The 17,936-nt window shown below is 42.4% G+C and overlaps 1 protein-coding gene across 1 annotated transcript in view; it reads left to right on the forward strand.

The window, feature by feature from the left end:
* Positions 1-11,780, forward strand: part of LOC136958818 (receptor-type tyrosine-protein phosphatase N2-like) — a 79,429-nt gene extending 67,649 nt beyond the window's left edge. The window contains exons 17-23 of the mRNA XM_067252929.1: positions 2,004-2,081; positions 3,669-3,788; positions 3,943-4,109; positions 6,148-6,201; positions 6,933-6,997; positions 9,145-9,218; positions 10,258-11,780. Of these exons, the coding sequence (XP_067109030.1) occupies positions 2,004-2,081; positions 3,669-3,788; positions 3,943-4,109; positions 6,148-6,201; positions 6,933-6,997; positions 9,145-9,218; positions 10,258-10,329 (630 nt within the window). The 3' untranslated portion in view covers positions 10,330-11,780. The remainder of the gene's footprint in view (positions 1-2,003; positions 2,082-3,668; positions 3,789-3,942; positions 4,110-6,147; positions 6,202-6,932; positions 6,998-9,144; positions 9,219-10,257) is intronic.
* Positions 11,781-17,936: the final 6,156 nt, after the last annotated feature.

The following is a 17,936-nucleotide window of genomic DNA, read 5'->3' on the forward strand; positions in this document are numbered from 1 at the left end:
AGGAAAACCAAACAAACGTGAGTCACCACCGCCGCTAGCATCTGAGGACAAAAACAGCACCGGCCACTGCGTCTGAGGATCCCTGGCGAGTCACACTACAGCAGAGAGACAAAAGCGTATGACAGAGTGGGAAGCCCCCCCTGCTGAGGTGACAGACAGGAGAGGGCAGCTCGGTGCTGCTGCAGCCCACCGGCACGGTCAACGGAGGGTTGGGGGTGGAGGGGTGGGGGGTAATGGTGGGTGTTTTAAGAAAGGGGTCGGTAATTACCGCCACGCTGGACCCTGACTGAGCCCGAACAAAACCGAGCATAATTACTCCTGTTGTGTCACCGCTGATTGGGCAGCGGGATGGGGATGGGGGGGTGGCGGTAATCTTTTCTTTTCCCTTTTCTAAAATTGTGAGGTCGGGGGCGGGCGGGAGGGGAGAGGGGGGGGGGGTAATAAAGGGACTGGCAAGGTGTGCGGGTGTAGGTTTGTTCGTGTGAAAGGGTGGGAGTGAGAGACTGTTTTCACGGAGAACCCCCATCAATGGCACCGGCAGACCTGCTCTCTAGATGACCACGCCGGCTGCCACAAAAACACAGACACACTCAAGAATGTCATTAGCACCGCATCTCAGTTTGTAAGACAGGAGGCTCTTGGACGTGTCAGGAAACATTGTGTCTCCCGAGAGATTGGAGAAGGAGGGAGGGAGCGAGGTAGAAAGAGAAAGAAGGGGGGGAACAAGGCATGCGCAAAGATGAGGGACAGCTACTTTATCTGTCTATTTCTTCTCCCTTCGTGTTTCTCCCCCTCTCGAAGTCTCTTTTCCCCCCTCCCTCCTCCTTTCTTCATCTGGCAGCCTTTACCTCTCCACTCTTGCTCTCTCCCTTGTTCTGTCTCCCAACTAAATGAACCTCACACGGTTCCCTCTCTCCCTCCCTCCGTATTGGGTCTGCATCTGTCTGCTTTAAAAGCTTAACGTCTCCTGGGAGATTGCATCAGAGGAGGGACATTAAGAGTTTTTTTTTTTTTCGGTTATTCTCGCATAGGCCAGAGCAATGCTTGTTGACTTGCTGTAAGCCTTCATAATCAATAGCATCTTAAAGGGAAGAAAATCTGTCCCTCCTCCCCATCCTCTCCCAAACACTACTGTGTATTCATGGTTGTACTATCTAATTGAAACTGCAAGCCCCCTAATAAGAACTGGTCCTTTCTTCCCCCAACATTATACATTTCAGTTAAAAATGTAATATTTTTTGCTAACCTCGAGTCCATTTAAAAGATTTGACTAATTTGAATTATGAACGAACAGGAGACCATTTAAGACAATTTTGTGTGTGCGTGTGTGTTTCTGAATTATCTGTCTCCCTCCATAATTGCTTCCAGCTAAATTGGCCTATCCAATTATTAGATTTTCCATACTATTTGCATGGTAATAGGTATGAGTGTCACTCACCTATTCTTTCAGTCGCCTCACGTTTCACACCCACTTTTCTTTTCAACTTTGGCTTCCATCAGCAGGAGACATTTGAGCTCCTTGTTGTTTTTGAAGCACCACAGAAGAAGAGAAACATTTTGGAACTCAATGGAACGCCGGCTTCCACAAACATTTGGTTAACCACTTTGAATGATTTTGCACACTGCATTAACCCAAAGGAAACCTTGAACGCTTCAGTGGCCGCCAAGTAATTTCTGAGTGGGACCTCCTGGTTTGGCATCACTCTCAATGGTGCTTGCCTCACTGCCAGTATGGCAGTTTGGATGAGCAAATTTACATATGCTAAAACCGCCCGCACTGATTGATGCAGTTTCCTTCCTCAATCAGTAATGACTTAATCAGTGGTGTTGTTTTACAGTTATTTTATTTAGAAATATATGTGAATTTTGATCTCCCAATTTGAAAGAATAATACTGCAACATCTTCTGATGGTTCTTTCGATTCTAATGTTCTCCCTGTTTCTCTCTCTCCTCTTTCCTCTCCTCCTCTAATTTCCCCTGTCCCTCATCCCTCTTTTTCTCAGATGGACCATGACCCGAGAAACCCGGCCTACATCGCCACTCAAGGCCCTCTCCCCTCCACGGTCGCTGACTTCTGGCAGGTAGTCCACACACACACACACATACATGCACGCTCATACCACACTTTATACACACCAAACACTCAAACCCACTGACAGACATGCCACACACAGACAAGAAGACACACACACCCTTCTTCTCTTATTCATAAAATCAATAATTTCCCCAGTCTCAAACAAAAAGGAACTGCAGTGTTATTACCATCGTAAGTCACAGACGACAACTGCATTCTCTAGCCAGTGTTAAAAAATGATCACCAGTGCCACAGTATGTAACGCCAGCACACAATCTAACCCCAAATGCTGAGCAAAAATGTCTGCTTATTGTACGCAAACCGAGTGGGCCAGTCATGTCTTCAGACCAGGGAAAGGTCCTTTTGAATTAGATTAGAATCTTTAGGGAAATCGACCATAAGAATTTGGTCCCACTACTATGATAATGGAGGGGCTTGGAAGAGGGAGGGAATTGTTGAGAAAGAGCTCTTGAATTGTGCCGCGGACTGGACTGAAATGCCTGTCCCAGCATGGGAGCCACTGGAGTTTGGGCCTCTCAACGGACGCCCCTTCCCCCTCTTTTTTTCGGGCTAATCCCTGAAGGTTGTGAACACACTCCCTCTCTCATTCTGTCACACACACACACACACACACAACAATCTATTCCCCTCCTGCCCATTCCATAGACTTATAGTCCAATTCAATAGGTCTCACAACACAGCATGAGGCTGTACTCTCTCCTTTCCTCTCTCTCTCTCTCTTCTTGCCCCTCCTCTCCTTCCCCTGTCTCAGTCATTAAGTAGGCTGAGGGCTGGCCAGCTCTGGATGCCTTCATATTCAGGCTGAACCACAGGCTTCTGTAGCATCCATTCTTGCCAGCATAATACTGTCTGAATGTTACCCTCATTGTAAGCCTTCTAATCAGCACTGTCTTTGCAAGGTGGTCCTGTGTCTCCCTATAGCGTGTTTTTTCACCATGTGGTGTTAACGTATTGCATGTTGTGCCATGGTGACGGTAAAAAAGTAGACAAGATAGACAGTTCGATAGCTCGAACATTGCACCTTATCAAATCCATAAATCGTAGAAATACCTGCATTTTGGACCATTGCTATGGATTCAGTGGATGAAGGCCTCCAGAGCCAATGTTTGGATGAGCTAATGACCAGCACAGTATTGTTTTATCAGGTCCGTTATTGCCAGCTCTCACTCTACACAAGAACAATGGCTCTCCTGAGCCCACAAGACATAGGCAAAAGCAGATATGGCCGTCAGCAAGATAAATGACACCATTTTGTCACCCAAGTTTGAAAATAAAGAAGAGAGAAACTATCTCAATTATAGTTTTGAGTCAGGCAGTACTCCTTTTGACCGACTGTGTATTTGAGTGACTCACATCTTAGACAAAAAATTATTCTCTTGCGTATTTGGAAAGTAGATCAAAATTATTGTGAAGTTCTGTCTTAAACCAGAGAGGCTTCAGTAGCTTTTGAAAAGGTTCAAGGGAATGTGCAACTGAATAGCAATGTGGGGTTGAGTCTCTCAGGTATCTCTCTCATGGTATTTGAACACCAAAACTGGGGATGAAATGGCGGTTGTGTTGTGGTTGTGTGCAGATGGTGTGGGAGAATGGATGTGTGGTCATCGTGATGCTGACTCCTCTGACTGAGAGCGGGGTGAAGCAGTGTTATCACTACTGGCCTGATGAGGGCTCCAACCTCTACCACATCTACGAGGTACGGAACCCATTTCATTTCTACGACATTACTATTCAATATGGTGCATTTTATTTATTCATTCTATTTTAAAATGTATATGCCGGGTGTGTATTTGCGGCTGCATTCAATGTTCAAATCTCTCTGTGTTTGTGTGTGTATTTTGTGACACTAGGTCAACCTGGTGTCAGAGCACATCTGGTGTGATGACTTCCTGGTGCGAAGTTTCTACCTGAAGAACATGCAGACCAATGAGACACGCACTGTCACGCAGTTCCACTTCCTAACCTGGCTCAACCAGAATGTTCCGGAATCCAACCGGACACTCCTGGACTTCCGCAGGTAAGCCCAAAAATAAATCTCCAAATAATGGCTTTGCCACTGTGGGATCAATAGAATTGTAAATCTAGATAAAACTAATCGACTTCAATCGCAATTGATTCCATCTTACCTGTTTTTCTCTTTTCACTTCACCCACCCCTTCCTTCTTCTCCTCTCTATCTATTCCTTTGGTGATAAGACATATAGCTTGGCTGGTGTGATGTCTTAATATGGGCTTTGCTGCTCCCTCTCAGGTTTAACATGGATTTCCTCCCTGTCTGTCTTTGATGGAACCTGGTGTTGCTGTGTTTGTGGTGCATGTTAATACCTTGCTAGATGTTAGCTATGTTCTTGGTCGACCAGACTTAGGTTATGGTCGAAATCCTATAGCCAGTTATCACATACCAATCTATGAGCTTTTCTTGAGGAGATAAGAAGTTGCATCTGTTTACAGGGTGAGAAAATTATGAAGGACGTACAGAAGTATTACTATGTTTCTATGAATCTTATCTTTATTGTACTGCATTGGTGGGTTACCTGTCTCATCCGACTTGGGGGCTTGAGTCCATAATCTGCAAGCTGATTTCACTCCTGCTGTATGTCGGCATGTGTTTAACACAACTCACTCCCTTCTGATCAAGCACAACGGCACTCCTTACTTTGTGAAACAACCCAGTTTTTGATTGTTTTTGATTGGGCTTTTTTCCCTCTCGTTTGTTTTTGCCAAGCTAACTAGCGGTTGCCACTGTCATTTTTGTGATGTTGCAGCTAGTAATATGAGCCCAGTTGCATAGTCACAAAAGTGATCATTGGAAACTGCGATTTTGCAACCAAAAAGAGGGGCCTCGCTGACCCCTCTTCTCTTCCTGCCTCAGTTCTCCTCCCTCCCTCTCTGGCCATCTCCTTCTTTCTTTACTCTGTGTCCAATGACCTATAATGACCTCTTGCCTTTCGCTTGCTGATGGTTTGCTTGACTTCCTCCGATCAAACCCACCTCCTCTCTTTCTCTCTCTCTCTCTCTCTCTCTCTCTCTCTCTCTCTCTCTCTCTCTCTCTCTCTCTCTGTCTGTCTGTCTGACCCTTAAACTTCTGGGGCGCCTCTTTCCTGTCCTTTGAATTAGCTCCCACGCCGACCCTTCTCCCCCCAACCCCTGACCACCCCTATACTCAATGGTCATCCTCCTCCTCTTGTTCCTATGGTAACCTTGCTGATGGCATCTGTGGTCAGATCTGTCTGCAAAAAACGGGTTTCAACATTTGTTTGCAGACCTGAATAAAATATTTCTTGCATAATACTTGGGGTGCAGTTGACTTTGGTGCATTGTATTCCCAAGGTTTTCACAATATCAGTGAATCCTTTGGATACACTATGCCAGGAAAGCTGCACGAGCCAGTGCACCTCACATACTTGAGCCTAAAAGGTCCTCTGATGTTTGAGTTCATTAAATGAACATGGACAATTCTTGTGAGGAACTATTACTTGTATTTAAATATAATCACGATGGTGCTTCCTCCAACATGCTCTTTGGTTTACCACCATCTTGATGATTTCACGTACATTCCATACATATCTACTGTACCTCTCTGATGTTTACTGTTTCTTCTGTAATTAATCTCTTCAACAACTGCCTATTAAAACCCTGAAACCTGCCGCACACTTGGACATCAGCAGGAGTGTGTGCATGAGGGGTGGGAACATGTTTCATAATACAAGGAGAACATAATAGCAATGAACACACATTCTTTCCTTCATTAGATCAAACCTATTGATCACCATAGCCAGTCTTATCTGGTCACATATAGTATGTATTTAATTGTGAAAAGTGGACTGTGTCTGATTATCAAGTTGGAAAAGTTAACTCTCTCACTTTGCAGAAGCTCCATGTCACATTATGGACTTTTGCCCCTAAAGCTGTTAAATACATGCCAAACTGTTTATTTTTTATATTTTTTATAAATAAAGTAAAAAGTAATGTTTAGTTAGCGCCATGCTGTGTTTTTAATTAAACATTTATGTGGGGTTGAACTGTTTATGATGCATATCTTCTCTTCTGTTACAGAAAGGTCAACAAATGCTACAGGGGACGCTCTTGTCCTATTATAGTCCACTGCAGGCAAGTATAGACACAGGCTTTCCTTCATCGTGCCTCTTCAACCCTACTCAGTAATGTCACATTCTAGGTGCTCAGTTAACTACAGTGGGCTTGTGTTCAGTTATCTCTGACCATTATGTAGAAGCATGCCATGATGTGTCCACACCAGTGTGTTTTATGTACCACAGCCTCTCAGTAGGTCACTTTCACTGAGCCAACACCAGTTTATGTCATTTATCTGAAAAAAGGAAGCACCTGAAAGACAAACAACACACACACTCAAATTAAACATGTAGAAGTGTTAGTATCCAATTCGTTTTCAGCTGTTCCTTGAAATCGGATATTGCAGTTTGCTATTTTTTCTACTGTTTATTTTTGCCTGTTATTAAAATTGTACCATAAATAACGTTTTTGTTCCATAATTTGCCACTTTGATCATGTTTATCCCCTTGAAATAGCATTAGTTGACTCATATGCATGAAATATTAGATTCTGCTCTTTGCATTCACCTGTTACAACGTCACATTTTTCTGGAACTGAAACTAAATCAACAAAGAGTAGTTTTAAGATGTACAATAATCTTGCCTAGAAATGTTGTTGGCCAAGTCATAAGACATGGAAGCTGGCCTTTATGTTTGGCTTAATACTTATAATTTACCTCTCTTTTACTCTCTCTAAATCTCTCGCATCTCTCATCCTCCCCTTTTCTCTCTTTCTCCATTCATCTCTCTCTCCATCTTTCTCTATCACAGCGATGGTGCAGGCAGAAGTGGAACATACATTCTGATTGACATGGTTCTCAACAAGATGGCTAAAGGTGAGCGGCCAGTAATCTTCATTCTTTCTCCCTTTACACTGGTCCAGTTGGACATGCTGCCATGGCAACATGCAAACCAAAAATGTTCAGCCATGGGTTTAGAAATGCATAAGAGGGGAGACTGGCCTCTGTGGAATGTTACATAAAGAGGGAGACAGAGAAAAAGAATGTGACAGAAAATAGTTCCGTAACAAATACAGTAGATTTGAGACAGTGGGGTGTGCAGGTTTATCTGTGTTTGTGTGTATGTGCACCTGTACTATATTTGGGCTACACACTCACTTGTGACCGCGACCAGGAAGGTATGTGTCTGTCGCCGTCTCCATGAGCGATGCAGCAGTCCTGTCCTGCCTGGCCTTACCCAAGATGAAAGGGCAGAGTGGCCATCCTTGCCTCCACTGAGGAGCCGCTTTTCCCAGGCTGTCACACTGTGCGGCCGGCTCAGAGCCCCCCCCCCCCCTCTCCTCCCTACCAACAGGGCAGGGATCTGGGCCGGGCTGGGCCTGTCAGGGGGTGGGGGGTGGGGGAGGGCTGCAGGGGGTTGGAGTGGGGTACAGTCTTTGTCTGGCCCCTGAGAAGCTGGAGGCCCCAGGTTGCTGCTACGGCGTTCCTTCAGCCTGATCAAAGCCACCTCCAGGACCCTCAGACACAAAATCATCCCAACCCCCACCGCCCCAATCCTTTTCTCTCGTTCCTTTTTTCCCAAGGAATGAATTGTAAATTCAACCGAGAATTATGCCGAGGGTTTTTTCCTTTCTTTTTATTTGCTTCTTTTTTTTTTCTTTTCCCAAAGCTTCTCTCTGTCTCTCTCTCTCTCTCTATCTATCTCTCTCTCCTGTAATGTTCTCTCTATCTTAAGAATCCTATGCACAAGTGCAGGGGTGCTTTCAGAGGCCTAGTGTCCAGCTGGTAAGCACAGCTCAGCTCTGCTTATTCACGGCTTCCTCAAGGGCCAGGGCTTTCTTTCTTTTTTCTTCTTCTCCTTTGGTTCTCTCTCTCCTTGAGGAAGGGAGTCTTACGAGAAGGGAACTCAAATGAGCCCGTTTATACTGCTCCATCTAAAGTGTGGTTTATTATAAACCCGCACAAAAGCATGAGTTGTTAAGTCCCTTCAAAATAAAGGCCTTAGTAGAGTAAGGCTAGTAGAACCGTGTGGCTTTCTTGGATGGAACGGAGTCTATTGTACTTCTGGTCATTTGAATAAGAGAATAGGACTTGAATGAGCTTTTCTTTACTCATTCATTTTCTGCTTTTTTTTTTAAACAGAAAGTTAGCACTTTCGATTTGTGCACATCAGGAGGAAGTGGTGTGAAGAGCGGGAAAGAGTACAGAAAACTAATTCCATCTATTTTATTTTTGCAATTTTGCACCTCTTTTTCTCTCTCTCTCTCTGAGACATTATTTTTCTTCTTTCTCCTCCCCTTTGCGAGGTTTTCACGGTGAACACGGAAAGCCGTCCAGGCGATGGTGTAGTCTAGCCCCAATTAGTTCAAGATTCAGATAGCCTTGGTCTTTGTGATCACCAGCGTGTTCAGTCGGCAGGGGGGCACAGCCCTCTGCCAACTTCATCACCATGTCTGAACAACCGGGCATGGTGCCATGCTGGTGAGCAGGCACTGGTACAGTCTCTGCCGTAAGGTGGCCTGGTATTTACCAGTGACAAGTATTGAGGCACCTGAGGGGGGCATCTGAGGGGGGGCACCTGATATGACGCAGGTGGAAAACAAGGTGTACTGGGGAACATTAGTGAAGCCGACCAAAAGGCTGATGGGAAAGGGAGCAGATGACACCGCTTTTATCAAGGTTCTGAATCAGACACTCGACACTTTCACAAAGTCCAGTGTTCTTTCCCTTGGATCTGCTCCTCCTTCTCATCCCCTTGTTTTTCATCCCGACAACAAAAACAATCTGAACCTCGCGTGTGTCGGTAGTTATCCGTGTGTGTGTTTGTGTGTGTGTGTGGACTCAGATGAATGCACCAACGTTCCGTTCCAAAGGGAGAGGGTATATGAAAGCAGATTGACAGATGCTGGCTCGGATTATCTTTCCTGGTCTTTGAACTCCGTCCAACTGTGTGTGTCTGTGCGCGTGTGTGTGTGTGTGTGTGTGTGTGTGTGTGTGTGTGTGCGTGTGTGTGTGTGTTGCAGGTGCGAAGGAGATCGATATCGCTGCCACCCTGGAACACCTGAGGGACCAGCGAGCGGCCATGGTCCAGACCAAGGTATCGCCCTTGTCTCTCCGTCTCTGTGTCTCTCCACGCTTCTCTCTTGGTCTCCCTCCCCCCCTTTTTCTCTGTCTCTCCCTCACGGTCTGTCTCTCCCCCGATGTATTGCTTCCTGTCTCTCTCTTCTTCCTTTCCCTCACTCTGTCCCAACCGCTCTCTCTCCACCCCTCTCTCTTTCCTTCTCTCTCTTCCCCCTCTCTTTCACCCCTCCATCCCCCCTCTCTTTCAACTTGGGGAAGCTTTAATGACAGCCTTTGATTTGTGAACAGCAAGTGGGGGTGGCTCTAGGCTGCCACTGCCCCCCTATCTCACTATTTTAAAGCAAGGTGGTGAGATCACTTACAAGAGTGAGGCAAGCTCAATATAAGGATGAACACACACTGCCTCTCCCACTCTGCTTTCTCTCTCTTTGTCTCTCCCTCTCTCAGACAGACCAATACACTGTACATATATGCATACACGTTCCCTTGTCATATTCATTGGGGGTCACTTGAATGTGTTTTTCCAGTCACAGTCAAAACATTTTTAAGATTAGACAGTCATTGTTGTTTAGTTGACCCATTCTCACTCGATTAAATCACTTCTGAAGCTGTCTTTATTTTCAAGGTATTTATACTGCATGTAATATGTAATTTAGTTTATGGCTATACCAGAACTGACCAGAGAATCGAGATGTCAGTGTAAACCTGTGGTCAGTTTTTATTTTGTTCTGGTGATGTTGTTTTTACATAATATGTAGTATTTAAAATATGGGGGTATGTCCCAGGACAAATTTCAGACAAGTTAGCAAGCAGTTAGTTTGTCTACATGGTTGTCACACCATACTTCACACATGAAAAGGTTACAGTTTCACTCCCCCTACTGGTTATCAACATTAGAACACTTGTAAGCAAATGTGTGGCAAATGCAAATGATATACGGCAACTGTGATCTGTAGTTTCATACCTTTAGGTTTGGGATTTTTCTGTGTGGCTTAACCTCCTGTCTCTTTTCCCCATTTTTCTCTCTCTCTTTCTTTCTTTCTCTCCACTCCCAGGAGCAGTTTGAGTTTGCATTGACAGCTGTTGCGGAGGAGGTGAACGCCATACTCAAAGCTCTGCCACAATGAGAGCGGCCAAGCCTCAGCAGACCCCCGCCCCCTCCTCCCCGAACTGAAACTCCCCTCTGCCCCCCCCCCCCCTCGTTTCATACACCCTCTTCAACTCCCCCTCTTCTTCCACCCCCTTCCACATTTCCCTCTCTCTTCTCCTCCAAGACACTTCATGTTTCCCACAATCCCCTCTCTTCCACGCCCACTCTCTCTCCTCTAATCCTCTACCCCGTCTTCTCTACTTGTCCTCTGCTCCCTCCTTCATCTCTCCTTCTTCTTCTCTCCTCCTCCTGTTCCTTCTTGGGAACATTGTGCCAGAAACCGTGACTGGATATAAAGAGGTGTACATTGACCCCGATATTGTGATCCCCTATGAAGCTTGTATTTCAAACTGAAGATTCAGTGCATTCAAACAACCTTACTGATTGACCAATGTTTCACTCTGTGATAGATTTGAATGTGTTTATCATAGAATTATTATTTCTAGATATTTATACAAGTGTGTCTGTAAAATATGATCTGTCCAACCCCCTCCTCCCCTTCTGTAAACAAAAAAGAGTCTTTAGCCAAGTCAGATTTTAAATGTCATATTCTGTGTCTTCTAATTTCTTACACTGGAGATGTACAAAAAAGATCTAAATTATAACTGCTAAATTATACTATGGAGAGATTTAGATTAGGAACATGATGATTTTGTGTAATTATGAGTAACTACACAAGGTGTATGTTTCCTCTCACTGTTGAGACCTTTACAATATACTTATATGGGTTAGCTGTTACAGACAAAACAAATTATGATTTAAAATGTACTAATGCCTGCCTCAAATAAAGTACTATGAATGAAATTGTATTTTTCTGTTATTATAACAGCTCCTTTATGTAGCATAAATGGTTTAAGTGTGATTATTAGCTGCCAATGTCAAGCCAAGGTAGCATGGAAAGGCTAAATTCATTTGTTTGCCCTATAGGCATGCTTTTTTAATGTATCTTTTGAATCAGTGGGATAAAACACAGACTACATTTTTATCAGACTTGACTGCAAAGTTTTTACTCATTGTCTTAATTTCATGGAAAACGCACATGCTTATAGAAACTGGTAATGACTACTTGTGAGTACAGTACTAATTATTTTGTCAAATGTGTGTATGCTGTATTTCTCTGTGATAAATCTTTGTGTTTAGCTCTTTTTTTTCATATTTCAGGCAAAACAAGTCATGGTATTACTTTTTGTGCACAAGCCAAGGATAGTTAATGAAATGTCATTTGATCTATTCATTTCCTAAACTGAAGCCTGTACTCATAATGTTAATATCCTTTTTCCAGCTGTCCTCTAGAAAACCTCAATTTTCCTTCGAAAATAGATTAATTTGAATAGATTTCTGATCTATTCAATTAGTCTGTATGTACATATTAGTCAAAACTGCTTTAATTTGTTTTGTTTTTCAGTAATAGAAAATAGCTCTTGTGAATAAAGTCCCAATTATCAAAGTATTGTATTGCAAACACATTCTATGTGCTTTGAAATCTTCTTTGTTGTTATTTTCAACATTTCATTATCTCCTTTTAAAGCTTTCTTCGTGTCTCTCTTTAGATTCTGGGTAGGTGGCAATATCTGGTTGAACTTCAAACAACAATTTTGAGAACTGATCTGTTTTGAATAGTTAAGCCTTTAGTTATAGCCTTTAAATCTGCAGTCTGGGGCCGGTCTTCTAGCTCAACATAGTTTCTTTTGAAAAACATTGTGCTTCACATAACTCAGATGAATTAGCAGATGTAGAGTATGTGAAAACTCATTCTGACAAACAAGACTTTGGGAATAAAGTATGGGATGTGATGAGTAATGTATCAATTACTTTGTGAAACTAAGTTAATTGCACATGCATGTTACAATATTTAAGAGTCCAAAAGTATCAATCGTTGAAAGATAGATACAGCACTATCTACAACCATAAAGAGTTGATAAGTCCTCTTTGGTTCCTGGTATAACCCATTGGTAAAGCCCACATTTTTCTTGAGCAGAGCTGTAAGCAATAACAGATCAAATATTCACAAGGAAACCTAACATTAGAGGTGTAGAATTGGCCAATCGTGGGCGATGTCTCAGTTCCATCACCTTGATTGACAGTTGGGGGCTTGGCATTCTCCTCCCCTGCCAATCTCACCTCATTGTCAGCCAGAGTGGCTGCAAATGGCCTGATGCTATTTTGATCCCCCTTCAATCTGCATGGAGATTCACATGGTTTAGCAGACCCATCCTGCTTTTGGATTTACCGGGAAATGATGCTGTCTGTGTTAACACTTCCTGCTACATGCAGGAACATGAGCTACTGCCTCCCACCTACTGTAAACATACACCCTCATACAGACAACCAGATAGAAGGATCCAACCATTTTAAATTAGCATTTGGAATGTTTGGATATGTCAATCATCGTATTTGCACATATTCAGATGTCAGAGTTATATGCAGTATAGGTGATTTGATGCACGTCTGTTATATTAATCTATTGGAAATTGCTTTAATTATCCTAAAAGGTTCTGCTTTTTCTATTCAAAACTTAAAAAAGGTACCAAAGAATATATGTACATATGTCGAAACCAAAATCTATAAATGTGCTTGTGACACTAGAAGATAATGTAAAAAAAAAAAAAACTATCCTTGATAAAAGAAGCATCGTCAAGGTCTGTGGTAAAATGAAATCAGGAAGCTCAAGGTACTTCAGTGAATATTGCCATGTACTTCAGTAGGTCTAAAATATCATTTTAAAAGGGAGCTCATCCACAGGACCCACCTGGACCTAGTGACTTCCCAACTTGAGTTCTCTACACCTGGCTATGAGCACACTCCTGCCATAAAGAAGTCCTTTTATTAAGCTTATGAGAGTGTGAGTCAGTTAGTAACCAAACACTGCTCCTCAACATGAGTCAGGTAGGTCATCAGAGAGATGATTTGAGTAAAATAACTACAAATCAGAATAACTGCCACAGGAGCCAAAATCTTGGGAGAAGATCCCTTGATTCCTCACGGTGAAGATCTTTTCTCATTACAATCCAATTGAACTGGGTTATTAAAAGGCATAGCTGTGACTCCAACATGCCACTCTGTTTCATCGCCAATCTCCTTTTGCATGGACACCTCTGGCATTTAGTTGATCATTTTCATCAGTGTCACACACGTGTGGTGACCCCAATATGGCTTTCTGTCACTCATCATTAGTGGGTTTATCAGCACATGTCCAATCGTCATACTCCGAGGGAATTTAAGCATTTGCATGCAAAAATTGCTTTCCTTTCACATGGCGTGAAGACAGTTTTGCATAATTACAAATGATATGGTGATCCCAGACAATTGTTGTACTGGGGTATTAGGATGAAAGTGATTGTGACAGAAACTGAGAGGACCTGGTATGACAGTGGGCTACAGCTGGTGAACTCAGTGTTGAAAAAGGAGAGAACGAAAGACATGTAATAATCGGATAAATTACTGAGGGGTTTTGTTAGTATGTATTATTGATACAATTTTGACCTCTTATGTTTGTTTGTTTGTTGTTTGTTTTTTTCTTAAAGTGAAAAAGGTTAGTTATGACCCTAAGCTATTAAGTGACTGTTCGAGAAGTTGCGTGTTAATTATTTTGTTTGAAAGTACGACTCAAAGTTCTATCGTAAGGTGTTTCACCAAACACACTTCTCTTCTCGACTGAGAGACAGATCATTGCGACGAACAGCTTTTTTCCTTTAGCTGTAACTCATCTTCCAGTCCTAGCTCCAGTGTCCTCACTGGAGTATTTTCATTCAGTTATATGGCTCAGCAAAAAAGACATCCAGCGATATGAGCCAGATAAGTATATCCAGTTATGTCTGTGGTAAATGTTCAAGTCCAATAAAAAAAAAGTCACAATACCAAGTGTACTTGCCTGATGTGTTTGTTTCATGGACTGTGTAGGGTTCGTGTCTTTTAAGTATTTACAAACTAGAATGTTTACCTCACCACATTTTTATTCATATGGATAATAATGAAACATAAACCAGTACATGAATGAGGAGTCACTCTGAAATGTAACAAAATACACTGTTGTCATGGTTAAATGCTACATTGACCACCAAGTTTGTCCTCTGAAGAAGGGATTCTCATTTTATGTCTCAAGACTACTATTTCCTTTTCATGTTGTGTTAAAAATGTCCTTTCATTATTCTGTTCCTCACCTAAAAGTAGTAGGTTGATTTTTATGAGATGACAATCTTGCATCATGCCCCTCCCCCACCCATGCACAAAAACACTGTTACTGACCCTTTGCTTGTGAACAACTACAGTATCTATGTTCCTGAGTCCGAGGAGCAGTAACTGGCTTCTCACAATAGCAGGCTCACCAATCCCCAAACTTGATTCCTTTAATGAACCCAGAATAAAGTGTATGTGTATTTAGAGAGACCAGGAAGGAAGGAGTAAGAGAAATGAGGGAAACGGGGAATGAGGGCGGACTGAACTCATCTGCATTTCAGATGAGGCCTGTATGAGAAAATCAACCATCCATAATGCATTACATGTTTCCCCCACCCGAGCCTAGCGACAGCGGTGATCCCTAGCAACAGAATCCTAGCAACAGCAACAACCACCCCCTCACCTCTCAGCCTATCCACAACCTGCGTGTCTGATCCAATTGAACCAATGGTGAGAAAGAGAGAAACTGTGAGGGAAAGTGATGTGTTTCCTCTCCTAGTTGGATGGACATGGGCCACCACAGAGCCACGACCTTTCCAGGATCTGTTCAGGTGGGAGCAAATATAGCACACTGGCTCCTGTCATATTAGGAATAGAAAAACTACCAGAGATGCTTAACTGTAACTTCCACATACATCACTATCACAGATCAACTTCAGTATACTTCTTTTTGGACTCATGTTTATGTGTATACGGTGTGCATGTGTATTGTATCACAACAAGGGTACTTTGGGTGCACACTTTCTACTGAAAAATTACTTCTTTTCGAAAAAGAGAATTAATTGTGTTGTGGAAACATTAAAAATAAAGTAAATAATGTACAGCATTAACAGAAATAATGTAAGAAAATGCACACATTTACTGTATCAGATATGAGAGCATGTAGATTCTTTGGGCTGTCTGTCAATCCATCGATCTATCTATATTCATTTATTTTACAAGGCAGGTTTGACATTTAGAATTGTCTGACGAGACAAAAAGCCATATAAACAAGTACTCACACTGACAGAATTTACCAACTCAGCTAAAGCTGTCTGGTCTCTCAACCTGCACTTAAACCAAAAAATACTTTCCTGTTTACTGTACACGTATTGCTTAGGGCATACATCCCTTCACATAATGAAATGAACTATATAGTTCAAGTCCAAAAACCTATCCATTAACCTGAAAACAGCTTAACAACATTGGAGTCTTATCCAGGATTCAATATAGCTTTGCATCTGACAGCAACATCGTCATTTCTCTCCACAATCAGAAGTAGGTATTATCTCTCGATTCATTCTTTGGCTTAATCCTAAGAATGAAAAAGAAGACTTTACCTGTGCTTTGAAAAGCCAAACGTGTCAACCATGGCTTTCTTCTCTATGAGGGTCAATCTAACCGAGGAGCTTTCCATTCCAGATGTTTTCTTTTCAGAAAGAAAGTGGTTATGAGGATTTATAGAGGTTGTATGTTATACATGAGATAAATGAGATGACAGCCTCATATAATGCTATAAGAAAATAAGAAAATATAGTGCTAGAAGAAAATAAACAGTAGGCTATGTGTCCTGTCTTAATGTCGCACTAGTCACACTTTCTTTTAATTATATTCCTTTGACACCCATCAAAGCCTAGCATTCATTTGACGGACACCTTTATTTTAAAGTTATTTGATGAATTCAAGCCTTCAAGTAAATATTCGGGGCAAAGCTAAATGTGAGATCAAATATGAATAACTGAAATTACATTCTACCTGTTCTCACCTGAATGGCTTGACAATATTTGAAACAATTGTGAATGAAAACAGTCATTCTCAAGATGGTCAAGGAATAACAGAATGTCCTTCTCATCAGTCTATATAGGCTATAGTGCGTCAACGCCTAACACAGCTAGGTATCGGAAAACGATGCCTCTTTCCAGATGGATCTGGCCCTTTTCAAACTCAGACTGCATTTATTCATAGACCGTGTGTGACAAAAAAATGCTAAATGTGACAACGTGTAGGAAGAGACCCAAGTAAGAACATTGCACAGGAATGAGTGAAGCTAACATGGATTAAGACTTCCTTTGACATGCAGGTCCCTGGGCCGACAGGTGAGTTCTATTTCTCACTGTAGAAAAAAAGGTCAGTGATTCACTCGCAATCACAGCCCACATGTCTATGAAAGAGCAAGGGAATCATCTTCGCTAAATTAAATAGAAAAGGAAAAAGAACGGCCTTGATCCATGTTATCAGCAAGGATCACTTTTGGAGCCCCAGGTAGTCAACATTTAACCTTTTCTGAACATAGCAGTAGATAGTAGGCCTATAGTTTGTTCATTCTGTCAGGTCAACCTTCTGTTAGAGAGTTTTCATTGACTTGGCCAAGGCCTTTCTTTTGGATAAGGACCTGTAGGCAGAAGGTACTGTATGACATTCGTTGGATTTGGTTTGAGCAAAACCTTTATTTGGTAAGTCACCGATCACAATTTAATAGGTTTAAATGAAACTGCATAGACAACTACAAACTCAGACCTATCCCTTCACAGATCTGATCACCTCAAGGAGGGGAGGGAGGATTTCAAATGGGTTCAAAAAAAGCAACGCTTAATTGTTAAGAACAGATAAGAAATGTCCACCTATTTCTGTTGAGTTGCTTGCCTGTTTGATTTTTTATCTATAAATCATGTTGTGATATAGAATGCATCCAAGCAGCCCTTCAGACTCCTCCACACTTGGCTACATGGTTTGACTTCAGAATAAAGGAATGCACCAATTTATGCCCAACGCCTCAGTCAGAGGTCTTCTTATTAACAATTTAACAATGTATGCACAGACAGGTCTCTTTCCCCTGCTGTATCTCTCTCTCTCTCTCTCTCTCTCTCTCTCGCTCTCTCCATCTCTCTCACACACATAATCTATTCTCTACTCTTACTTTTTTATCCTCTTACTTTTCTTTACCCCCAACTCTCTCTCTCCCTCTCTCTCCTCAGGATTGTTTTTCTCCATGACTGCTCAGATTAATCAGTGGCTTCCTGCAGCTGTCTGACAGTTTCCCCCTAGTTGGCTTCCATCCAAATCAGACGAAGGAGAGGAGACGATAGCTCTGCTCTGGTCTGCAGTGAATCAGCATATTGGCAAATGTTGCCACCATAATTTAGTCCTGAGGGGATACAAGCTGCTGAGTAACAATCTCTCACATCTACCACCTTGTTTCATGTGTACGTGTGAGAACACATAAGACAAACACACTGAGATACACGTATACACACACACATGGTCAGACATGTGCACACACACACCACTACACACACACATGGATATGCACAAGTGCACACACATACACATACACTACTACAGTCCTAAATAGCCACACACTAGCTGTACACACAAGATATGCACACACACACACACAAACTCACACGCTGATTTCTGATTTTTATTCAT

This window comes from Osmerus mordax, chromosome 16 (genome assembly GCF_038355195.1).
Source record: "Osmerus mordax isolate fOsmMor3 chromosome 16, fOsmMor3.pri, whole genome shotgun sequence".
NCBI lineage: Eukaryota > Metazoa > Chordata > Actinopteri > Osmeriformes > Osmeridae > Osmerus > Osmerus mordax.